This window comes from Tursiops truncatus, chromosome 6 (genome assembly GCF_011762595.2).
Source record: "Tursiops truncatus isolate mTurTru1 chromosome 6, mTurTru1.mat.Y, whole genome shotgun sequence".
NCBI classification, from domain to species: Eukaryota; Metazoa; Chordata; class Mammalia; order Artiodactyla; family Delphinidae; genus Tursiops; species Tursiops truncatus.
In genome coordinates, this window is record NC_047039.1 from 112567985 (window position 1) to 112594200 (window position 26216).

General features: G+C 56.7%; 1 protein-coding gene across 3 annotated transcripts in view; it reads right to left on the bottom strand.

Annotated features, from left to right (window-relative positions):
• Positions 1 to 26216, bottom strand: part of COL5A1 (collagen type V alpha 1 chain) — a 156536-nt gene that overhangs the window by 107353 nt on the left and 22967 nt on the right. For all 3 annotated transcript variants that reach the window (XM_033858985.2, XM_033858986.2, XM_033858984.2), the window contains exons 2-4: positions 8064 to 8231; positions 1823 to 2036; positions 729 to 891 (exon numbers count right to left, since the gene is read on the bottom strand). In XM_033858985.2, coding sequence (XP_033714876.1) covers positions 729 to 891; positions 1823 to 2036; positions 8064 to 8231 — 545 coding nt within the window. The remainder of the gene's footprint in view (positions 1 to 728; positions 892 to 1822; positions 2037 to 8063; positions 8232 to 26216) is intronic.

The window sequence follows — 26216 nt, forward strand, 5'->3', positions numbered from 1 at the left end:
TCCAGGCGCCCAGCCCACCCCGCTGCCCACAGGCTGCGGCCGTCCTGGACTCCTGCTGTGCTGAGGGGCTGCCAACTTCGGCAGGATCCACGGACCCACCTTCACACGCTGGTTCGCCCATCCCCCAACCCCCGCCTCCACGCAGACGTGGCTGTTCTGATCTTTCCTTGCTCAGCCACATCTGACCAACTGGGCTCTGTCCATCTTTCCACCTGCCCCGACGCGGGGTTGCTATCAAGGCTGACACACGTCAAGCGCTTGCTATGAGGAGGCCGTGGTGCTTTACGCATTCAGCCCCACGTAATTCTTGCCACGTTCTGTGAAGGAGCTGCATGCGTGATCCCATTTTACAGATGGAGAGACTGAGGCTCAGAAACGTCAGCGCAACCTGCCCAAGGCCTGGAATCAGCAAACGAGACAGTGGAGAGTCCGGCCCCGCGGGCCTGCACCGAGGCCAGCTCCCCCGCCCCCGAACCTCTCATAGTTACACACGTGTCCCCAGTAGGACCCCCGAGAGAGGTGAGACTCAAACCTCATCCTCCCCACCGGCGCAAAGCCCGAGGGCCCGTTCGAACGCCTGCTCGTCTCCACCGGCAGACATCACTCCTGCCGTTACCAGAAGCAGGACAATCAGTAGGTGTTCCCTCCCCCCAACCCACGCCCCCAGCAGAGCGCCAAGATCCAGGCAACACGGCGTCGGCTTGGCTGGCCCCAGGCCCCCTGCTTACCTCAAACACCTCCTCATCCAGAATTCGGGTGCCAAACACGATGATGCCGTTAACGTCTATCACGGGGTGATTGCTGCGGTCCAGGGATGTCGTCACCTTCTTCTTACAGTCCAGGATCAAGGTGACATTCTTCCTGTGGATGCTAAGAGCAATTCTGTGCCACCTGCAAAGAAACAGACAGCCAGGCAGGTGAAGGGGGGCCGGTGTCACGAAGTAACCGCAAGTCCCTGGGGACGCAGGAGGACATCTCTCTCCTGCAGTGTCACGGGGCTGAGCAGTTCAGAGCCGAGCCTCTGTGGGCAGACAGCCGTGGGCACAGGTCCACACCGCGTGCCACGTGAGACCCACTGGACTCAAAACTCAGGTCTCTCGTCTCCGGGATGAGACCAGCTGTGCAGCCCGGAGCACAGCCCTGAACCCTGGAGTGGGCTGGTCAGTGGGTCAAGGGCGGGGAGACCTGACAGTACTTCCCTGTGTACCATCTCAACCCCCAACAGCACATGCAGGCTGCCGGAGAAACCGAGTCTGACAGGAAACGGTGGGACTGAGGGATCTACGTGAAACTCTCAATTAGAAATGCAGAAATCACGGCCTGAGGTCTTCAAGGATCACAGCACGTGGCCTCAGACGTGTCAGCCAATTAATTTCAAACTACCGGGGTTTAGGGATGCATCCAACAGAGAATTCTGGAAAGACCTGACTCCTTTTTCTTTTTTTTTAAAAATCATTCACTCTCACATCTGTGTCTGTGTCCTTGAGGATGTCTTAAATCCTTTCTGGAAGAAGCTGGGTATAACTACACAGTCTCCCGCGTCCCTTCGGACACTAAGAGGCTAGCATTTGATACAGCTCAGTGCATTTTACAAAGGGGACACGGAGGCCCAGGGAGAAGAAGGCCTCCCCAGAGCCACAGAGGATGCGCCCAGACCAAGACCCAGCTCCCAGGACTCCAAGCCCGGTGCTCCCTCCGACCTGCGGGCGTGCCGGCACCATCCTGCTATATAAAGCACATTCTGCTATAAGGTCCCCGGTTCGGCCGGGGGCCCCGACCCTCCAGCAGGAGAAGGAGTGGGTTGCTGAGTGGTGCCACTTACTTGCCATCTGACAGGTTGATGCCTCTGAAGAGGGGGTAGTCCTCCGGCCCCGGTTTCCCTGTGTGGTCCTCATAGAGGAAGACCGGAGAGCGGCCCATCTCCAGGCCGATCTGCTGGATGCCCTGCTCATTGTAGATGGAGACCAGGAAGGCCTGGCTGCCCTTCTTGGCTTTCACAGTGGTTAGAATGGAGAAGTCCTCGGGAAATGCAGATGCTGGAACAGAGGACAGAGACAAGGCAGTCGGGAAGCCCCCAACCGTGCCCAGCCACAGCTCTCTGCAAACAAACCAGCTCAGGGACCTGGCAACATTTGCTGGATATGGTGGTGCATTTGCTGCACATCTGCCCCTTGATCAAACTGTTCCTGCAGCCTTCCCCTAACACCACATGGTCAAACCTACCCCCTCCGAGGCTCAGTCCAAATGCAAACCTGATTGGTCCTTCCAACTGTGAGCCTTCACTGCTATCTTTTTCAGTTCCCACACCTCAATATATCTATGTATAAATCCTTCTTAGAACTTTCTAGAATGTGAGCTTCCTCTGGGCAGGCGCTGTTTCAGACGCGTCTTTTACCCTCCGCAGTGCCTAGAGCTGTGCCTGGCAGAGTGTGTCTCATTTTGCGCCCTCTGGAGGGAGGGAGGAGAGAGAGAAGAGGGGAAGGAAGGCAAGAGGCAGGGAATCATGACGAGAATTGCACTTCTTGACATTTCCTGGTTGACATGCAAATCAGAGAAAAAGTAAAATAAATCAGAAGACTTCAAATTTAAAAGGGAAACCCAAACCCTGGTATGTTGGCGGGAGGGAGGGTTCCTTACGACACAGGCCGGAAACAATTTGAAGCCATTAAAAGCCAGACCCACGCTGGCCCTGCCGAGGGCACAAGGCTGCTCCAGAATCCTCCACACGCACGCCCTCCACGCCCTGCCTCACGGACGGGAGAGGAAATCGCAGCCCCGTCCTTCCATCCATCCTGGTTCTCTCTGTGTGCAATTTGCAATTCCCCCGAGAGCGAGGGCCCGGGGCTGACAAGGGAGCTGGGCTATCGAGGCACAGCCAGGAAGGCTCAACCCAAGTCAGTGTGCTTCTCAGAACCAGGCCGAAGAAGCGAGCCCGAGGGGTGTCAACGGGGACACCCGACAGAGGAAGGACAAGGCCCTGCGGCGGAAGCTACCTCGCTGCAGAGCGCTGAAGCCCAGCCCGCGGTCCTTGGCAAGGACAGAGCCCATCATCAGACCCACTCCTTCTTTAGAACTGTAACAAGGTCAACCAGATGGCCCGCGTGGCAGAGCGGGGGGTCAGAACAGCTTTTAGTGGGGATGCTATCCTTGGGCGCCCTCTGCTGGCGGAACTGCTGCACGGCGGGGCAGCTGGGCTCTGCTTCTGGTCCCTGTGAGCGCTGCTGATGCCCTGCTGAGGGGAGGGGGGATGCCACGAAAAGAACTGCCCCTGCAGCCCCTGGAGGACCCAGGGTAGACACACGGTCTCTCTAGCGTGAGGACAAGAGGGGCCACGGCAGCTTCAGGCAGAGAAACCAAACCCCAAAAGCCAACAGAGTTGTGTGAGTTTTCAAGGCCGTGATGGAGAGCAGGTGGAGAAATCCATCCCACGGCCCCCAAAGCTCTGGCTAAGGTGCGGATCTGGAAAGGCCCAAGGCTCACAGCCCGGGCAGAATCTGGTCCCACGTTAAGGAGCTAGAAGTTGGGGTCTGTTTGCTGTGCTCAGCACCGTGGCCCAGCCCATCCCCCGGGGCAGGAACCAGCTGGATGCCTCCGCTCCCGGAGAGGGGGTAGGTTTGGCCATGTGCTGTTAGGGAAAGGCTGCAGGAACAGTCTGATCAAGGGGCAGATGTGCAGCAAATGTCTGAGCGCCACCATATCCAGCAAAGTTTGCCAGGTCTAGGTGGAGGGTGAGGAGGTCAGTGTGGTCATCTGTCTGAGGGACCAACTCAGGCTGCCCTTCCACGGACAGGAAGCCATTTGGAAAGAGGCCCGTGGAGGCCACTACCATCACAGCTGTCCCTCCACGCCGCCCTCCAATCGTGGGATGTGAGAGGGAATCAGAGATCCCAGCCCGAGTGAACGGCCGTGGTAGGGGAGGGGGTTTGCGTGCAGGCCCCAGGGGGAGACCCCAGCCAGGCCAGTGGCAGGACCTCGGTGGTGGCCCTTTGGTCCCTGGGGGCGAGCGGGCACTAAGGGGCCCAGGGTGGTGTCTGACCCCAAGCATCTCAGAGGTCCCTGCTCCCGTCCAGGGTAGACTTCAATCACCATGTGAGCCCGTGAGCCCCTCACTCTCATCTCAAAGGGTCGCCTGCCTCCCGTCCCCACCCCGTGATGACTCCACGCCTCTTACAGTCACCCCCCTGCCTCAGATAACGAGAAGAGCGGACATGGGAGTGCCCCTCCCCCTCCCTGCAGCGTGACGCGCCACCCAGGCCCACGAACGCCCCTGCTCCCGACTCATTCAGACGCTGCCGCCCAATTTCTAAATCGCTACAGTAACACACGCTCTCGGCTCAGAGAAGCTGAAAGGAGAAGTTACGTGTAATATTCATCTCCCTCCTGGCAAAATAACAAAGGATTTGCTGTCACTGTAGAGACCGTTCATTCTCGTCTGGACGTGAGCCGGACGCTGACACGCTTATCTACACTGTCTGGGAGAAACTCGTCTGCTATCCAACGCTTCATGTTTTGTTTCTCAGAGAGACGTCAAAACTGAGGGGTGAGCTGAGCAAGAGGCCCAGTTACTTCCTTAGACCATTTCCTTTCCACCCGGGCTGAAGCCCAAAGACACGGAGCAGTTTAGGTGTACAGTAGGCGTTTAATAAGTGCATCTGCTACTAAACTGAACCCTACTAAGCCAACAGTTACAGGTTCTGCTGGACAGAGGCTGATTCTGGAGGTCCCGCCCCACGGTGCAGGGCAGGCCTGGAGCGAAGGCAGAAGAGTGAGCGGGGGCCAGAGCTATGCCCAGGCCCCGTCTCAGATCCTGAGCAGGAAGGGAGTCTCAGCGGCCCCGAAGTGACCAGAGGGAGTGCGAAATGGGGAGAGGACCCCAATCCTAGGCACGGGAGCAGAGGAGGGGGCCGCGTGACCACGGGGAGGCTGGCTTGCCTGGATGTCTTCGGAGGGGATGGCTGGACCTCGGTGATGGCCGCAGGCCCGTGGTGCCGGGACACAGGGGCACAGCCCCAGGGGCCGGGGCAGCCTCATGGGACACGCCTGCCTCCTGCATTCAGGGAGGGCCCAGGACGGCTTCTTCTAGGGTCTCAGGGCCAGCCTTACGCTGACGTGCTGCCCCCCACGCCCGCAGGCAGAGGCCCAGGAAACGCCCCGCTCCAGGCAAGCTGTGCAACCCTCTCTGGTTTGTTTGTGGCCTCCACTTCCCCCAAAGCGTCACCGTCCCGGGTTCCGCTTTAGTCCTTACGGCCTGGTCTACCCAGTGTCAGGACCACCCAGCGCCAACCGTCAAGGTCAGTAACCTGGAGTTGCACTCCTGGCCCTGGTGATTCAGAACCCGGATTACAGGCTCTAAGCAAGACTAGAAAATCCCCTTAGGATCGGGCAGGAACAGTAGGCCCCGTCTTGCCGGCAAGTGCAGAGAACACCAAACTGCTTCTCTTCACCTGCTGGGAAGGGGGCGAGTCCTCTGAAGAACCCCAGCCCAAGGAACCTTGATTCCCCAAAAGAAACGGCCTGGATCGCAGGCGATCTGTACAAAGTGGGAGAATCAATGACTGGGTGAGGCCGGCGTCCGGGCTGGGGAAGGGGGACAGGTCCTGCAAAGGCTCCCAGATCCCTGCTCAGTTTTGGCCCCCAAGCCCGCATCCACGACCCAGACCCACCCGGCCTGCACAGGGGCGCCTGCATCCCCGGAGAATCCAGGTGGCCTCTCGGGAGAATGATGGGGGTTTCCTCGTTACGGAGACGTCACGCGGACCCGGACCTCCTTTGCACTGAGACGTTTAAAACGTCTATGCTCAACTCAGGCCACCACAGCCTCGGCCCGGCTGGGGCCACCTGACCACACCACCCCTTCCCTCTGCAGCTGCCCAGCAGACACAGCATCTAAAACGCAGCCAAACGCCACGGCTCCCAGGAGGCCAAGCAAAAAGCAAGACAGGTGGGTGCCCCTTCCGAGGTTTCCAAGAGAGGAAAGGCCAGAGCGGCTGTGTGGTTTCATCAACCCTGGGGCCTGCAGAAAAGACCCCCCAGAAGTTCCCACTTAAATCATCCCCAAAGACCTCCAGTTCTATTTGGCATTAATGAGACAATCATTATATATGGACCCATTGTACCCCATAAGCTAATGATGGCTAGAAGGCCCTGTAACAGCCTTTTAAACTCTTTGAGGATCTAATCAATATCCTAATTTGACAGGTTAGGAAAAATGTGGGCTTAAAAAAAAAGATCCCTGGGCTTCCCTGGTGGCGCAGTGGTTGAGAGTCCGCCTGCCGATGCAGGGGACGCGGGTTCGTGCCCCGGTCCGGGAGGATCCCACATGCCGCGGAGCGGCTGGGCCCGTGAGCCATGGCCGCTGAGCCTGCGCGTCCAGAGCCTGTGCTCCGCAGCGGGAGAGGCCACAGCAGTGAGAGGCCCGCGTACCGCAAAAAAAAAAAAAAAAAAAAAATAGATCCCTGTCTGCTGTTGACGAATTCATACCAGATCTCCAATAACTGGCCTGTATTCTGAGACCCTCTGACATTTCTCACCCCAAGATAACCGGGGTCCGGGGGGTGGGCAGGGATACTAACTCCGATGAATTGGTTGTGACCCTGAACTGGGTGGCAGGGATCAGATTTAACTAATTTTCAGCAAAGCAACTACAGATGACCTCGAGGCAGGACACCTAATTCCACAGGACGGCCTTGGAAGGTGACCACGTCACACACACGTCAGGCAGTGGGTGTCTGTCCCAAAGTGCAGTCACCACTGTCTGGGGCCGTCAGCTCTCACAAGCCTCCCCTGCCCCTCGGTCCCCCTAGGACAGGAATTCTAAACTGGGGACTCGGGGCAGGCGAGCAGACAACTTCTGGGTGATTCCAAAAGATACGCTGGCCCCAAGCAAGGATAAGAAACACTCCTCTGGCCGTGAGGGAAAGTGAAATCCCCGCGGTTCTTTGTGGCGAGTGACCCAGGAGCCCTGGCAGTGACCCCTGTCTTCAAGGATGGTCAAACGCTCTGGAAGGGGGATGTCTGGCTCCCGAAGGCGGTAAAGCGGGGGGGCTCTTTAAGATAGTAATGGGGCTCAGGGCCCCGGACAGATCTCACCGACCCCAAATGACATTCCTGGAAAGAGCAGACCCAGCCCCTCTCGCAGAGACAAACCCTTAAAAGTCGCCACTGGATTTAAAGGAAAGCTGGGAAAACAGCTGGGGTGAAGCAGAGTTATGAGTGAAAGGGTTAGAGGGAGCCCAATGCAGCCCCTGAGGGAGTGTGTCCTTCCGGGCCCCGGGGGGGACGTGACGAAACAGAGACGCCATTACTTGTCAAAAGGTTGCCCGATACAGGGCTCAACGTCCAGGGTGCATAACGCAGTCACCAAAACGATGTCGTATGTCTTCTAATGACTGCAAGACACCTCCTGAGGTGAGTCCATCTGCCCAAGGCCCCCTGGGCCCTTTCTGATGTGAGTCAGGAAGAAGAAGTCCTTTGAGGTGGAGGGAGAGGTAATCAAACCTGGGCCTAGTCAGCCGGTCCAGGCCCCGAGGGTGTGAGGGGGGCAGTCAGGGACCACCTGGATGCTGCATCCGAGCAGCAAGCGTCACTTCCCGCTCTGGGTACGTAACTAAGAGCAGCGACGTGACACGGGGCAACGGATTCTCATTAAGAGCCTGCACTCTCTTGCTGGGAGCCGTGACGTCTGATTCACGTGTCTCTTAACGTCCTCGCCCCCAGTTAAGCTTCTGTCTGGAAGTGTTTCCTTTCCCGTGACCCCAGGGTTTCTCTTAACCCCGTCACCCGGGAACCATCCATCTCCTTTTTGCCTTTGGAGTCCTGACAGCCTGTCCACAGCTGGAGAGACACCTGCTTGGAGAAGCAGTGTCAACAGATGTGGCCCCGCTGTCCCTTTGGTGGTGGACGGTGAGGGGTGCCGGGTTGTGTTTTCACTATCCTGACATCAAACCAGGCTCATTTGCGGAAAACCAAGCACGTTTCTCCACCCCACCGGCTCCCGGCTCTGCTCCCTGGCTGGGGGCGGGAGACGGAGCCGCACCCCACCAGGCACACACGCCGCCTCTTACCAGGGTACAGCTGCTTGGTGGGCGCGCTGAGTTGGGCATCTTTTGTGACCCTGTAAGCGACATCCGGGCCTTTGGAAGATCGCCGCGCTGCACAAAAGCCTGTGGTCTTGGTTATTCCGTCAGGCAGGTTGTGAAAATCTAGAACCTTCAGGAGATCTGCTGGCTGAGCTGAAAGGACAAAGAGGAGGTGTAGGTTAGCCACGGGCAGGAAGGGAGTGCCTACGGGGCAGGCCCACTCTCTGGTGAGCCCCCGGAGGGTTCAGATGAGCTGGAAACCAACCTTCACCACCTCCCGTCACCCACACCTCAATCTCTGACACTCAGGAGATAGATACCAAGGGATCAGCTCAGAAACCGGGTGCTCTTGGGGGCAGGACACCCCACTTTGTAGAAATGCACACGGCCAGGAATTTTCCCGACCTGGTCCCTGCAAGCAGCCACCCCCCAGGAGCAAAGCCTCCCGGATTTTGCACTCACGTTGCTCTGTTTCCCCAAGTGCCGAACAAGCCCCGGGCTCCCGGACACCTCTCCTCATTCGTGCCACAGAAGACCCACCCCAAACACAAGCTGAAAGGCGGTGTTAGATCCCACGGCTGATGGAAGCAGCTTTATAAAGGCTGGTCCCACGAAACGGGAGTGACTGACAGCTCACGAAATCTGTTATGTAACTGCTGGAGCGCGTGCCCCTCCTGGGTGCCACTGAGAACAGCGGGCATGCCCCCGGCACATTTTATCCCCCATCCTCATCCAATTAAAACGTAATTTCCCCATAACAGTTTACACGAACAGTCAGATTCTATCTGCCCCCAGAAGACCGGCGCATACAGGGCAAGACAGCGCAGAACCAAGAGCAAGAGAGGGGCGGGTGTCTGCATCACTTCTGGAAAGTTCCTGACCTCCCTCCAGGGCCCCGCAGAGAAGGGAGCAGCCCCTGATGGCAGGGGAGAAGCTGGCATCCTGGTGAGCTCAACCGTCCCCCACAAATGCAAAACATAGCCTCCACGTGCCTGCACATGCCCCAGCCACGCCAGAAGGACCCCAGACCTCCAGGCGGCGAGGACCGCAAGCTGGCGAGCCACACGCCCCCCTGCCCTAAACAAAGCCAGTTTCGTATGCAAAGTTCAGCTCACGCTACTACAAACAAGAGTCCTGGGAGTCCAGGCAGAGAAAGTAAACTTGAACTTGGAGTCAGTGTGACAGGACATCTGTGCAGCTGGGCTTTTGGGGAACCCAGTGGCCAGCACCCGCCTATCCATGTGGGTGTGGGTGGGGCTGCCACACCCCCTCCACTGGAGCATGTGGGCCTCTCTGGCCAACCAGAGCACAGCACCACCCTGTCCCTGGGGCTTGGTCCAGGGCTGGGCATGTGACTGGCCCAGGCCCAGGAAGCTCCATCCTGGGGCTCTTTCCTCTCTGCTCTGCTGCCTTCACTCACGGATGAGGACCCTGCAGCTGCAGGTGGCTGTCTTCTGGGGGTTGGGGGAGCGCCTGTCTGAGGATGCGGACAGACAGACTCCGGCCACACAGCTTGGGCTCCTGGATCAAGCCGTGCCTGAAGAAAACTCATCTACACAAACCAACAGGTTGTCATCACGCTTCTGCCAATTCGGGTTAGATGCTGATACTTGCTACTAAAAGTCCACATGCACTGCTGGGTGCAACAGCGGGCTGACACAAGCTCGCCCCTGGGGTCTCCGGGCTCCGTAACCATTCAGTTCCCCGGCCCACTGGCCTTCCTCCCCAGAGGGTCGTTACATGCCTGGGACTCGCTCAAGAGGAAAGTTCCACCTTCTTAACAAGGGTGATAGCTTTGGAGGTGAGAAAGGACCACCAGGGCCGCTTTCCCCTTGGCCGGGTTCTGAGCAATCCTGCAGCCAAGCTGCTGCACGTGGAACCCAGCACAGCCGTCGGGGGTGGGTGGCCATGCAGCCCCGCTGCGTGTCCAGGTAAGTCCTTAGCAAGAGAATCACCCAGATGGAAGCCTGGAAGGGGAGCAGGTGCCGGGCGGGGCATTTAGGGCAGGCATGGTGGACGGTGCCAGAGGAAGGGGGGGACGGTGCCCTGTAGGCCATTCCCACCATGAGGAGCTGGGCATGAGGGGAGGACGGCAGGTTGGGCCAGGCTCTGAGGGGGACCAGGGTGGAAGCGAATTGAAGCTGCTCTCCATCACTAAACACACACCAAGCCCCAGCCCCGCCCACAGTTCCCTGCAAGGCACCGTAATGCCCAGATTCCAGGGTTCTGAGGTCCCCTGTTCCAGCGGGGTCACTTCTACAACTCGGCTTTGCTGCACACCTCTGTCACTTTAATCAAGGGACCAGAAACCTGGGGGATGAGGATTTCCCACCTCTGCAGAGGGAGGGGCACGGTAGGGACCCAGGACACCCTTGGTCCAGGCTGGCGTCCACCACGAATAGAGTTGCTGCTTCTCAGGGCCTCTCTGATTCTCCTGGGGGGCTTCAAGCTCCTGCCCAGAGCCCTCCCCCCACACAGGGGGGCCAGCCCCTTGCGCGTGGGTGGCACCTCCGAAGCGCTTGGCACCAGTGACCCCTCCCACCCCGCGCCCCCACCCCCCCACCAGAAGCTTGTCCACTTGACATCAGAAGCAGAGCCAGACGCAGGTGCCTGGCACAGCCCAGGGCCTCGACTTGGCCTATGGGGAGAGATGGCCATGCCAGCCGCTGGCTCACCTGCCCCGTGACACAGCCAAGCTCTGGCTCATCTCTGAGATGGTCGGCTCCAAGGTCGGCTGTGGCCAGGAGAGGCATCAAAGATCCGGGCTGGGTGTCTGGGACTCACATCCCAACAGACGTGATGCTCTTCCCAGATGCGCAGGCTTGCGGACCTGCTTCTTCCATGGCCAGCAGAGAGAGCTGTTTCCCAGAAGCTCTCCAGGCCATGTTTATGGACCTCTGTTGCAACAAGCTGAAAAGGCCGCCGACATTTCCAGGCCCAATGCCACCCCTCCTGCTAGTGCCAGAGCTAAAACAGTATTTTTTCTATTTTATAAAAAGTGTGGTAACGGCTTCCATGGTCTCTCCTCCCTGGGGACGCCGGAGACCCCCTCTCTGAACTGGGAGCCTTGGTTCCTCTATCAGCGCAAGAATTCCGCTGGGAGACAGCACCAGCTTTGGGGACAAGTGGGCGGGGGCTTGAGCCCAGCATCACCCCCCAGGGAGAACATCTCAGGGCCACTTCCTCTGGGAAACAGCCCAGCACAGTTCCTGGGACACCAGAGCCTTCTCCTGGCTCCTCCCTCCGAGCAGAGAACGTCCCGGGGCTCCCTGGGGAATCACCGTGGTCCACTGGTTCAGGGAAGACAGAAAAGGAACTGACCGTGCAGCCCGTGCACCCTACCGGGGGCCCCTCCCCACCTGAGAACCACAGGTGACGTGAGCAAGGCAGCTCCAAGGGCTTCGTGGAAACAGAGCCTGGTGGCTTCCACGTAAACCTGGTCGTGACGGGGATCGCCCCCGCGCTGGGAGCCCCCAGGAGCGGCGGGCGCCAGGCCTGGGCTCACTCAGGCTGTTCCAGTGTCTTCCTGTTCCGCGGAGCCTGGGCGGCTGAAAACTACATTTCCCAGACTCCTCTGCGGGGAGGGCTCGGGATGAAAATTATGTTCCACACTCAGAGGGGAGCTGGAACGGGAGAGAAAGAAACCCTCTTCTTGCAGGGTCTGGGACCAGGTCACGGGGTCCATTGACATTTGCAGACTCCTTGAAGTCTGGGTGCCCTCCCGCTCTGGTGGTGTGACCATGAGTGGGGGGGGGGTCTGGTGACCCCACCACTCCTGCTCTGCCAGTGGCTGTGTAAGCCCCCGATTCCTGCACTGTCTCCTTCCCCTACAGTAGCCTGCTGCTCCCTTTCTGCTTGTGCACTGAACCTGCCTGAGACCGCGTAGATGTAACCAGGTATTACACCCCCAGACCCATAAAGGAATGGACGCCGGAGAGGTCAGTTTTAAGGCAGAAAGGGGGCAGCTGAGAAAGGATTTGGAAACGTAGAGTTGAGTTCCAGTTGCCCTATGCCAGAAGGGCAGCATGAAGGCCCTGAAAAGCAATGGCACAAAGGAGGGGCTCAAATATAGAAGTGTACGCTGTACACCTGAAACTAACACAGCATTGTAAAACAACTAGACTTCAATAAAGATATATATATATAGAAGTGCAGGATTGATGGATGGATAGACAAACAGATGGACAGACGGACGGATGGATGGATGGATGGAAAAATGGATGGACGGATGGATGGATGGATGGACGGGTGGATCGATGGATGGATGGACGGGTGAATGGACAGATGGATAGACGGATGGATGGATGAAAGGAAAGATGGACGGATGGATGGACAGACAGATGGACGGACGGAAGGAAGGATGGATAGATGGATGGATGGAAAGATGGATGGATAGATGGACAGATAGATGGAAAGACGGACAGATGGACAGGTGGATGGATGGATAGATGGATGGATGGAAAGATGGATGGACAGATGGACAGACAGATGGAAAGACGGACGGATGGACAGATGGATGGACGGATGGATAGATGGATGGATGGATGGATGGATGGATGGATGGATGGATGGGCAGATGGATGGAAGGACGGATGGACAAGCAATACACATATGAATGGTGCAGATCAGGAGGTAGATGTCCCAGAGACAAATTTTACAACTGGCCTGCTAAGCAGTCAAACATTTCAACTGCCAATGGCAGCGTCTCCACCAACCACACAAAGATGACCTCTCTGCCTCCCCCAAAAGGCACTTCCACAATCATCCCTACAAGTCAGCTGCCCTGTGCTCCTCCGGACACAGCATAACGGAATAAGGGAGCTCCACGTCACCCAGGGTCCTGCCGGCCCTCAGTTCACAGCTGCAGGACACGAGATGCCAAAGCAGCCGTGCAGAATGACTGCAGCACGCTGCACGCCCAGGACACCCATGACCTGGACCACCAGTGGGTCACTCCGGCCGGGCATGTGGAACCAGCGATGGCAGGACCAAAACCACACTGGTGAGGCTGGAGGACACGGCACACAGCCCCGCCGAGAAGAGTCAAGCTCCAGTGGCCAGCTGGCTGGTGACACAGCCGGGGACGCATCACTGCGCCTGCCCAACGCTCCGCTCCCCTGCCCAGAACTAGCGGAGCTGCCGGGGGGTTGGCGAGGGCATCCAGCACCTAGGAGAGCAGACGGAATCAGGTGACTGCTTTTAGCAGGAATTTAAATTGGTTTCTGGCAGTCAGCTGGCTTCTGGACACCCCTCCACTGTGCTCAGAGCAAGGAAGGGGCCACTGAGGCCAGGGCGCCAGCCTGCCCAGGCTTGAGGGTCCATCTCAGGCTCAGCAGCTCCTCTTTTGCGAGGGGAGCCCCTCATGGAAGAATGTTTCTCTGCCAACAATGCCAAGTCACAGCCCGCTTTCAGGAACGGGCGGAGGAGGGAAAGTAGGGAGAGGACTTAGGGTCACCACCCTGAGCTACAAAGGACGCGCCCTCAGAGTGGTATCAGAATGTTCCAGCCGGGCGCTGCCGACCAGTGCCACCTGTCTTCTGCCAGCCCCAGGGCACAAGAACACCGGGGTTGGGGGCTCCTCACCAAGTGCTGACATCAGCACCTCATCCCCCCAAGCCTTCCTCAGCCCTCAGAGCTTGATGTGGGAGGTGGGGTTCAGAACAAAAGTGACTCAGCCAGAAAGACCCACCTGAGCCCAGAGGCCCAGGGAGAGGGAGCCATTTCCACGGTTTAATGATTCACCCAATTTAATGTCCCCAGGTGTCAGCGGGGACACCAGTGCGGATGGAGCTTAGTCACCAGCCATGCAGAAGCTGCTGCACACACCGGGCACTCAGCCACGTTTGTTGAATGACTAAGTGAGCAAACCCACAGCTCTTACATATGACAGGCAGAGAGGGGGGACGTGACAACTTGAACACTGCCGCTACCTCACCGTGCCGCGCTGTCACCGTATCACGTTGGACTTAACTCTCGGAGTGACACTGAGCTGCAAGCAGGGGACACACTACCGTTCCACGTGCTGGGAAGGAGCTGGGCCGAGGTCCTGAGAGTCAGGCCTCCTGAACGAGGCTTGCCAGGGTCTGCACTGGCTCGAACTCCACTCCTGTTTCTGCTTTTCCCCCAATAAGCTATGAATATTCTTCAGCACATGCTGTCGGTAAAGACTGCCTTTGAAGCCCATGCCAGACAGTGTGTTCGGTCACCATCCCCCTCCATCCTAGAGGCTCAGGCAGGAGTCTGTGACGTATCAGAACTGCTTGCGGTGCGCCTTGAGATTCCACCAGGTAACCCATGACCGAGTCCCATGCGGAGGCAACCTCGTCCTCAGCCCCCCGTGTCCCGCTCACCGTCTGCACAGCCCCCATCCCATACCTGCCTTCGCTGGTCTGGGAAGGCCACGGCCCTGGTGGCGCGTGCACAGGACACTCCAGACCCCGGCTCCCAGGCAGGGCTGCTGGGTAAAGTGAAGCCAGCTTGAGTCCCGGGCACCCCAGGGGGCGTGATGCTGTTCCGGCCTCTCCGGCCCTGGAGCTCCGTGGCCTGTCCTCCCAAGCACACAGCCCGACACCTGCCAGGCCGAGCCCTCGACCCCGAGCCTGAGGCCCGGTCCTGCCAGCGTCTGGGGGCCGCTGTAGAAGAGCAAGCCGGACGTGCATGACGGGGGTGCCGGCAGAGGGGCGGGGGTGAAGGGGCTTTTGCTCACTCCAAGGTCAACGCCATCCCGTCTTCAAAATTCTCTGAACTGTCTAATTTCAGAGCTAGAAGGGGTCATAAATAACACCCAGGCTGATGACCTTTCTTCTGAAAGAGGAGCTATGTGGAGAAGGGGTGTGGCCATCTCGAGTTCACACAGCAGGCAGGTACAGAGCCGCCCGCAGCTTCTGATCCACCCCAGTCCTGAACTCCCTTCCACACGGCACCAGCAGATGAAAGACGGAGCTGGTGACGGGCCCCGAAACCGCAGCCCCACTGCCCTCACTGCCCTCGCCGCCCTGGTGTGTCTCTCGTTCCCTAAGTATAAATACACCTAATTCCCTGCGTGAGGTGGGTCTGCCTTCCTGGGCTGCGAGCCTCAGGGGGGCAGGGGCCCGGCCTGGCGTGTCCCTGCTGAAGCCCTGTCACCCGGCCGGCTCTCACGGTACCTGCCACCGAAGGCAGCATCTGTTCTGCATTTGCGGGGCGCCCAGCAGGCTCACCCGCGAAACACACCTGCCCTTCCCGCTGTCCCTGCTAGATCCCATCTTACGCTTCCCGGAAGCAAAAAAGAGTCATGGCTCTTACAGGACCGAGGGACGGCCAGTGAGTGGGGTGGGGAGAGCCGAGGGCCCCCTCACCCCGGGCCAGGGCCCCTCCCCACCAGCCCTCCCCGCGGGCCCCGGCACAAAGCACGTGGCCCTGTCGGGAAGGTCAGCCCAGCAGGTTGGAAAACAAACAGGCTGCCTTGGAGGCTCCGAACGAAATTCTTCTTCAATGACCCCACTGCGGGAACGAAGCGAAGGGGAGGGCCGGGGGCAGGTGAGGCAGGACACTGGGTGGCCATCCCCTGCTGGACCTTCCCCGGCTGCCACTCACCCAGGGATGTCACAGGGGCAGAGACCTGAGCCCAGCGCAGGGGAACTCGGGCCGTGGCCACAGGTTGACAGGCTCCTGCGCTGACAAAGACCACCGCCCTCAGCTCTCCTCGGCGGGTCCCCTAGAACCTCCCTCTCCTCCACCCGGCCTCGAGGGCGCTCAGCCCTCTGACCCCAGCCCTTCCCAGGGGCCCACACTCCTCACCCAGGCCACACGTTACACGGTGCCCATGAGCAGCATCCCGGGGGGTGCAGTGCCCAGCGCCCGCCCTGCTCAGGCGGGGGGGCCGCCTGAGGGCCTCTGAGGCTCGGCAGAGCAGAGAGTGGGGATTGGAGGGCGGAAGGGCCAGGCTCGAGCCCAGCTCTGCCCGCCCTGTGCCAGGGTGCCCAGCGGGAATGGACGTCAGGGGCCTGCCCGCCGGGCAGGGGAGCCCCTCCATCCCCTGCTTAAACCCCGCCTGCCTCACACCAGCTCTGACCTCCTGTCCATCTCTGTCACTTCCTGGGGACAAGGAACGGCCGCCAATGAGCCCAGCTCGGGCCCACGGGGGCCGGTGACAGTGCGCTTGCCCCTTGCCTCTGGTCCATTTTGAGGACCCACCAGCAGGGCTTCTGGGAGGATTTTTACCGAAGGAGACAGCGCCATTGTGTGTCATCATCCCTGCAGACCCGCCTGACTTGGCCTCCCCCGCACCCCCAGGGGTGACACAGAACACCCGGGTTAGGGTGCAGTGGACGTGACGCTGACCCAACCCCCTTGTGGGCCACGTGGCCCTGGTGACAGGGAGGGGTCACTTGGCAAGGAGGCAGCACCAGGACAATGGCTGCAGGGGTCTGGGGCAGGGCTGATGGGCGGTGGCACCCAGCCTGGGGGAGGGGCAGCTGGGCCCTGAGCTCTCCGCTCCCTTAGTCATCAAGACAGCTCACCAAGTAGGCACCTGCCTCTGCAGATGAGGAATCTCAGGCTGGGAGACGTCAGGTGAGTCATCCCAGGTCCTACTGGGATGCAAACAGCTGTCTGGCGGCAAAGTCTCCCGTCTCCCCCGACACTTCGGGGAGGAGAGAGGGCAGGTGCTCCCGTGACACCTCCAGAGAAACCACTGCCGAGCTCACTCTCCTTCCAGGGAGGGAACAGCAGACAGCACGGCAGCAGTGACGGGGTGGAGCAAGGTCGCTCCAAGGCAGCGAGAACCTGCTCCTTCTAGAGGTTCAGGACCCTGGGAAAGCCTGGGATGGAGAGAAGATCCTCAACCTCCCCCATCAAGGGATGGCGGAGAAGCTCAAACCCCGGGCTAAGAGAAGAATGACAGGTCAGAGGATGCCTCTCCTGTTTTACTTTCTACCTCATCAAAATACTGGTCGGAACATCAACTGAGAAAGCATCTCAGAGACACAGTCCTCTCCTTTGTCTCTTCAAAGTGCCACATGGGATGCTCAGTAAACCCTCACTGAAGGATGGACACATGGGCACAGGGATGAAGTGAATGGAAGGATGGAGGATGGATGGATGGAAGGATGGAAGGATGGATGGAAGGATGATGGATGGATGGAAGGATGGAAGGATGGATGATGGATGGAAGGATGGAAGGATGGATGGAAGGATGGATGGAAGGATGGACACATGGGCACAGGGATGAAGTGAATGGAAGGATGGAGGATGGATGGATGGAAGGATGGATGGATGGAAGGATGGATGGATGGAAGGATGGATGGAAGGATGGAAGGATGGATGGATGGAAGGATGGAAGGATGGATGGATGGATGGATGGATGGATGGATGGAAGGATGGATGGATGGAAGGATGGATGGAAGAATGGATGGAAGGATGGAGGATGGATGATGGATGGAAGGATGGATGGATGATGGATGGAAGGAAGGATGGATGGAAGGATGGAAGGATGGATGGATGGATGATGGATGGATGGACGGACAGATGGAAGAAAGGATAGAAGGACAGATGATTAATGGAAAGATGACAAAAAGGAAGGATGGATGAAGCATGACTTCACAGATGACTGAGCAGACGGATGGATGCATGGATAAATGGATGGATGAGTGAGTGAAGGAAGGAAGGAATGCCGTCATCTTGAAGATTCAGCTGATAAACTTTCACTTCTCAAAGATTTTAGCTACCAGCCATTCACCTGGCCACTCCCTGCCCTAGTGGCCTCACTCTCCCTCTGGGCCGGAGGTGAAGTCCCGTGTTATGTGGGTATCTTATTCCGTGGCAACCTCCTCCCCGAGCAGAGGCAAAGGCTGCACCCTGGCTCAGCACCCTTGAGAAGGGCCTGCCTGGGGGTAACGTGTGGTATGTGCTCAGGGCTCTAGGTCCTCCAGGGAGTGAGGCAGTGCAGAACGGACCACAGAGAGGACTTGCCGCCCAGCCCCCATCACCAGCAGGGGCCTGGCGTAAGGTGCCAGACCTGGCAATTGGAGCACGTTGTTGATCACCCAGCTCCTGGCCCTCTCCCAGCTCCACGGCTCTCCTCTCCTGGCCAGAAACTCAAGAGCTCTGAGAAGCTTTTGACAGGTGGTTGGGAGACTTTATGGTGAAATGTCAGCTGGCGAGGGCATCGCCCTGCTTATAAACACAATGTTACCAGGGGGCGGCCACAGTGGGGAGGCAACTCCCCCATCCCCGCGTTCAGAGATGGGACGCGTCTGAAACTTGCTTCCCCCGGGGTGTGATGGCCGCCTTCCACTTCTCGTGGAGGCTGACCCGAGTGTCTGGACACCTGGCACCTCCACATCATCCCACACTAAGCCCAGATGCTGGCGGTGCCTCTGCAGGCTTCTAAAGGATGCAGGTGCCACCACCCAGCCTGAGGGCACCCACAGTCCAGCCTGGCCACCCTCAGCATACACGCGGCTACTCAGAAGTCAGTCATGTTGCCCACGAGGACTCACTCGAGCGCCAGGTGACCTGCAGAGCCCTTGGGAAGGAGTCCTGCAGCAGGAGGAGAGAGGAAGACGGGGCTGCCGGGAGCCGGCAGGGGCCTCTCGGCTAGTCTGCGGCCACGCGAGGAATGTTCCAGGCTCAGATGCTCCCTCACCCAGCAGGGCAGCATGGGGACATCCAGGCAGGACGGAGCCGGGCCACACAGAGCAGGCTCGTTCCCACCGTCCTGACGGCCGCGGGTGCTGCAGCCAGACTTAGACCCCACTGCGAACTGGGAGGAAACGTCACAGCCGAGGGGCAGAGCCCTGAGAAGCACGGGCATGTCCAGCTTCTCCCTACGTTTACTCCGCACCTCTTCCTCTCATCGGTCATCCCTGCTTTTCACCTGCCTTTATAAAAACATGTGAGCATATACGTTCCTCTCCCCTGTCAACCCTCAAAGGTTATGAACAGAACAGACACGGCCACGGACATCAATCCTGCATCTGACTGCCAACTGCCATCTGACTGATGGTGCAAGGCAGAGAGGGCCGGCGCTGCCAGCAGGGGCTGGTCCAGGAGCGGAGCCCACAGGCGTGATGCAGAAGCAGACGATTAATCTCAGCTTCCTCAGAGGTAATTTATCTCCTTGTTCTGGAGGAAAGGGGTGCAGATGGCGCCCAGCGCCAGATTCCACACGCCGGGGTTGGCCGGGTTTGCTCGGGCAGGCTCTGCACAGCCCCACCTGCTTCCAGGAGGCCCAGAGGGAGGGCTGGCTGCCATCGGGCCAGCTGGGGTCACACTGGCAGAGGCCCCTCTGCATCCAGGGCCTCGCCCAGGCGGGGCACCCGGGGAGCCGTGCTAAGGAGGGACACGGGTACGGGCCAATTACAGAACCGCACCAGCTGTGGACCAGACCACCCACCCCGGACAGCATCTTGAAAGGGACCAGCAGGACCTGTCCCTGAGGCTGGCCTGAGCTGCCACGCGGGCTTCGTTCACTCAGCGATGCTCTGTGAGCATCTGCGCTTTGGCATGTGGGCAAGGTCCAGGCCGTTTCTGGACTCGCCCTCCCATCGCCGCAGAGGCCAGCCGGGCCCTGGCTGTGCTGACCTGTGCCTTTGCTGCCAGCGGGTCCCCAGGAGGGGACTGGGCTTCCTGCACGTGTTAGGGGAGTCCTCAGGACCCGGGACTAGAGGCAGTGACACCCACGATGGGACAAGTGCTAGCGCACCCCAACCAACAGCGGCTCCATCACCCCCCCCCCCGGGCCTCCTGCCTCCCTTGGGAAGCCGTGAAAGGCCGCTGGAATTAACAGCACCGGAAACGCTGGATCTCCAGACTCCTTCCCTCCCTCGAGAGTTACAATGACAAGTCAAAGTGGTGGCCACAGGAGACCCCTTTGCTTCATGAAGACCCAGGAGAACAAGAGGCCACCGTACACCGGGGCGGGCCTCTGCCTCCTCCGTGTCACCCCAGCTCCCCACCACAGTCTGCCCCGGACGGCAGCAGGTGTTCCTGCAGCCCTACCACTTCCCCACCTGTGAGCTCCCTGAGAGAAGCGACAGTGGCATCCTTCATCACAGCGGAGGAGAGAACTTAGCCCGGGGCAGACGCTCAGCATACCGAATGAAGGAACGCCCAACCAGCCGGCCATCAGGAAACCAACCAACGTCCAAAGGTGCCTTCTGGGGACCCAAGATAAACGCCAGTGGGAGAGAAACCTTTTGGGCGGGGTAGCAATTATGCAGCATTCCAATTAGGCTGTACGCATAGATGGACCTGGAATCCCCCCCTTTGAGGGGAAATCCTGCACAAAGGCCTGTATACATGCAAGGACATCCAAGGCGGTGTCGTCTGTCATAGAACTGGAAACAAGGTAAATGCCCATCAGTCAGGAGGCTCATCTGTGAACTACTCTGCAGAGGCCGCAGGAGGGGGGTGATCTAGATGGCCCGACACAGAGAGACAGCCGAGACGTGTCATGACGGGAAAAGAGCGCGTCACCGAACACTCCCAGAGCACCACATCCCTCGGATGTTAAAATAAGAGGCGTCTGTTGTAACCTGAAAACACACCAGGTAAATGCACACACGAAAATGCCCAGAACGGTACCAGCCAAACAGTGAAGGGCGTACACCTGGGAAGGGGCTGAGAACGGGTAGAACGGGGAATGGGAGGGTCCTCTCCCTGTGCCTCTCCTCCCGAAAAATGTTGTACGTCTACATCCACCTAAAATGTGCACCATTCCATTAACAACAACAAAAAAAAAACGCTAAAGCGTATGTTTTAAGTGTGGCAGTTTAAAAATGGCCACAAAGTCTTTAGCACAAGTGCCCGTGAAGAGGTGGTATCTGTGCCGCCCCCTTTAACGAAGGGGGGCTCCGTGACTATGGGACCCACAGGATGTGGTGGAAGTGAGGCGTGCTTGCTAGCGTATGGACTGAGGCTTTAAGAAACTGACACTCTCTACTTCCTGTGTCTGGAATACTCTTCTTTAGAACCAGACACCATGCTGTGAGGAAGCCCAAGCAGCCCCTTGGAGGCTCCCATAGGAAGAGAAACCCAGGCCCCCAGCCAACAGCCCCAGCCAAGCTCCCAGCCAACAACCAGGGCCGACTCGCCAGCCGTGTGGGAAAATCATCTTAGAAATGGACCATCCGGCCCCAGCCCAGGCCCTCTACCTGACGTCATGGGAGCAGACAAACCGTCTCTGCCAGGTTCTGCCCCAGGTGCAGACTCACAAGCAAACTAAGATTGCTGTCGACTTTAGACACTACATTTTGGGGTGGCTGTTATGCAGGAACAGGTAACCACAACAATGGCAAGCAACAAAGAAGAGGAGACACTTGGAACAGAAATACAATTTATGTATGTATGAAACTCCTGTGGCTAAAAGAAAGACGGGGCAAACAAATAAATAATATTCAATGTCACTAGAAGTTAAATAAATCTAAATCAATCAAGACTCCTCTGTCTCCCATCCAACTAGCCAGGGGGTGGGGAGAGGAACATGGGAGACTTTTCGAGGTAAGGGAAATGTTCTGTATCCCGACTACGGTGGTGGCTACCGGACTATACATCTGTCAAAACTTACGTCCTTCTTTTCACCCGCTGGCCACTGGCAACCACCAATTTTTTTCTGTTTCTATAGTTTTGCCTTTCTCCAGTGTCATATAAATAGTATCATGGCCTGTACAGTCTTCTGTGCCTGCTTCTTTGACTTGACATAATGCTTCTGTCTCCGTATTGTCTCATGCATTCATTTTGCTTACAGCCCAGTAGTATTCCATCGTATGGACGTGCCACAATTTGTTTGTCCACCTACCAGTGGGTGGACGCATGGGTAATCCCCAGTTTGGGGTGATAAATGGCATATGAACATTCACATACATGTCTTTGTATGGACATATGTCTTCACTTCTCTTGGGTAAATACCTAGGAGTGGAATTGCTGGGTCCCTCTGGCAGGTGTACCACTAACTTTATAAAAACCTGCCAGAGGGCTTCCCTGGTGGCGCAGTGGTTGAGAGTCCGCCTGCCGATGCAGGGGACGCGGGTTCGTGCCCAGGGCCGGGTAGATCCCACCTGCCGCGGAGCGGCTGGGCCCGTGAGCCACGGCCGATGAGCCTGCGCGTCCGGAGCCTGTGCTCCGCAACGGGAGAGGCCACAACAGGGAGAGGCCCGCGTACCGCAAAAAAAAAAAAAAACCTGCTAGACTGTTTCCCAAAGGGGCTGTACCGGTTTGCATTCCCACCAGTAATGTATGAAAGTTTCTAAAATCACATAGCATGAGTCCCCCAGTATTCGTCTTTTTCAAAACTGTTTTGGTTATTTTAGGTCCTTTGCATTTCCATATAAATTTCAGAATCATCTCGTCAATATCCATTTTAAAAATGCTTGCTGGGATTTTAATTGGCATTACACTGACTCTGTGGATCAATTTCAGGGGAAAATGATACCTTGACAATATTAAGTGTTTTTGTCCATAAGAATGGTATATCTACCCAATGCTTCAGATCTCGTTTAGTATCTCTAAGTGATGTTTTATAATTTTCAGGTATTTTATCATATATATCTCTAAGTATTTCATATTTTTGATGCCACTGTTTAAGTTTCTATTTCTAAGTGTTCGTTTCTACTATCTAGACACAGGATTGCTTTTGGTGTACTGATTTTGATTCCTGCGACCATGCTAAACTTACTCATTAACCGTAGAGGCTTTTGGGTAAATTCCTTAGAATTTTTAACACAGACAATCACGTGGTCTTCAAATAAAGACAGTTTTAGTTCTTCCTTTACAATCTACATGCCTTTTATTTCCTTTTCTTGCCTTATTGCACTGGCTAGGATTGCCATATAATATTGAATAGGTGTGCTGAGAGCAGACATCCTTGCTTCTTTCCTGATCTTAGTGGGGAAAGCATTCAGTATGTGGATTTGACATGAATATCCTTTATCAGATGGAAGAAGTTCCCTTTTACTCCCCATTTACACAGACCTACTCATCATATTTTTCATTTAAAACTATTACAAAGGAGTATGTACTCCCAGTTTTGTAAAAGCGGGTGTAGAAAAAATACTGGAAAATAAATACGTCAAAATGTTCAATTGGTAATTTATTTGGCTGCACTTAACAGAAACGACCATGGCGTCAGCATCATGAGCACCACGGTTTAAACAAGTAAGGGATGATGAGGATGGATTTTTATCTTAATTCTATGATGGACGTGTATTGGTATAACAAATTAATGGCATCCTAAATGCCAATCGATGTCCAGCAGGAAATGGCATTAGATGATTAAATAACTGTCCACTCTCCATGTCTACCTAAAAATGCAAGATAGTCACAGATCTCTTGTTCTTTGCCTTGATAATGGACAACGTCTGGTCTTTATAAGACAGAACCGCGTTTGCACTTCTCTGGACTGTCTATGCTTCCCAGAGTCTGACATTTGAAGTGGGCCACCCCACACCAGGAGTCCTCACAGGGCCCCCTTCGTCAGGCCTGGCCAGCTCGCCCCTGCCCTTCTGCACTAATGTGTGGACAAGAGGCAAGCGCGTCTGTTGGGCTCCTTCACTGTCCTTCACTGGCATCAGCTGGGCTTTGCCTTGAAATTCTCATTGGAAAAGCCAGCTTTGGAAATAGAAGATGGTCTAACACCTATTAAATGTAGCAATATTTCCTGCTCCAGATTGAAGCCACTGTCTGGACCATCAACGCCTTCACACGCTCGTCCAAGTGTGCGGTTCCTCACACAGCCCCAGACGGAGCTGCTTTCAGAGCACACGCTGCAGAACCATCCTGGTGTCTAGGCGGTTCTATGTATTCAGCGCTGAAATGACTTTATTCAATTACGCGATTCAAGGAAAAGAACATTGCACTGGGTCACTCTGACCTTTCGAGAAATATGTCACAGTGCTTCCCCCGGGACCAGAAGGCATCTTTCAATCACTAGAGCTACGAAAGCCTTCAAAACACTCTAACTAGGCCTCAAAACCAGCCACGTGGACACAAAATGAACTGCGCATGGACTCCATCAACTCCCCTGGGAGGCACCACATACAGGGAGCGGGACCGAGCCCTGACTTCCACAGTCACTACCCACGAGTCCGTACCACCAGTCCCGGCTGAATTTCCTGAGCCCCACACTCAGTGGGGTGACGAAGCCAGATTTCAGGGTCCCCCCCTCCCCTCCACCGGGTGGACAGCTGCAGGCTCTCCAGGAGTCACGGTCACCGTCTCAGAAGCTCCATCCACCTTCCGGAAGTGGGTGAAGGGCACGAGTGCTGAGCTACACGGAGCCCGTTTCCACTCCTGGAAGATCCATGGACAGGAACACATCCTCTGCCCCAGACCAGGTGAGGAGACGCTGCCCTTTCCTCCACACCTGCCCCACCCCAGCCCAGGCCAGCCCAATCTTGCACCCATCTCTGTAGCACCCCCAGATGCGAGCCCCACCCTAGCCCACTCTTCCCTCGTCCTCCAGTGTAGACGCCAAGCACACTCATTCGATGTGACCTCCTTGGTGGGGAGAAGATCCTACCAAGCTGGACCCCGATATCACTGTTCACTCAACCAGCCACAGCAGGCACTCAGCAGATGCACAGAGGGCCCAAGAGAGGGAGAGAAGGGGAGGGGAGACAATTAGCATCTATTGACTGTCTAGTAGGTTCTAGAAGATGCCCTTAGGTTTTCTGACTACATGAGAGGAGGTGCCTAAAGCTAGGCACGTACATGAATTATAACTGTTATTAATCATCCAACTTCTACCAACGACCCCGTAGAGTAGGAAGTGCTACTCCATTCTCCAGACGAGGAAACCGTAGTGCCCGGAGGCCCAAGCGACCTGGATGAGCCACAGGCCCAGCAACGGTCACACCAGGCCCCAGGCATTAAACGACAGCTTCCTGCTGCTTCCCAGGAGGAGAAACGGGGGACTGACTGGTTACATGGGGGTGTGGGTAACCCCAGTTCTATCACATGGGGTCCACCTGGGTTCAGCATCTGAGGATTAACAGTGCTCAGGGCACAGTAGGTGGGGCAGTAACTGCCCACCCTTGGCTGGAATGTAATTCTGCAATAAAAGGGCTTTACAACATTCTTGTGCTCAGATGCAGTGAGTCAATGTCTAGGAATCCCCCCTAAGGAAATAATCAGAGAGGATTCACCAGAAGATGTTCATCCAAGTGTTATTTATAACACAAACAACGAACGACCCAAATCCAACATGAGAGGCACAGTTAAGTGAACTCCAAGGCAAGCCTCTGATGGAATGTTGGAAGCCATGAAGATACTTAGAAAGAGTCTGTAATGAATGACACGGGAAGCGTCCACGAGGAAGGCACACACAACACTGTTTCTATACATGAGCTCAGCCATGAAAAGGGGAAAATGTGAGGAAAGTCTGTGTCCCCCCCAAAATCCAGAGAGTGAAATCCTGACCCCCAAAGACGACGGCTCCAGAGAACTCCCTTGCCCCTTCCCCCATGGAAGGACACAGTGAGGAGGCACCAGCTATGAACCAGGAAGAGGGTCCTCCCCCCGACCATGCTGGCATCTTGATCTTGGACTTCCCAGCCTCCAGAACTATGAGAAATAAATTTCTGTTGTTCATAAGCCACCCAGGTTGTGGTATTTTATTATAGCAGCCCAAACAGACTAAGACAGAAAGGAAAGAAAAAGGCGTTTTTATAGTTTCCTATTTCCCAAATTTGCTAATAAGTGTGCTTTATTGTTATAGTCAAGAAAAGTTAACAGAGGTGTTTTGGAGAATTAGTAGAATCTCTGAATGGACAACCAAATATCCTGAAACGTGAACACTCCACCTCCGGGTTCCCAGGACGGAGTTTATCTTACGTTACTGCCAACTGGAAGGCTTCCCGTGCTGCTCTCCACCTGTCCACGCCCCATCTCTGCTGAGAGCTCCAGGTCACCTCCCACATCCCCAGCTGCTCCAGAGCCACAGGCTTCCCTTCTCTCCTAAACTCCTAAAAAGCTGCCAGCACCTCACTGCTATCCTGACTGCACTGCCCTCTGCTGCTGCAACTGTACTTATCCTGTCTCTGAGTTCAGGCCAACAAACGTGAGGAGAATCTCGTGGTGCCTGGTACTCCGCTCGGCACTGCAGAAGCTGAAGGGAGTCAGCCATTCCTGGCCCTCAAGGAGCCCTAGGTGGAGGGTGGG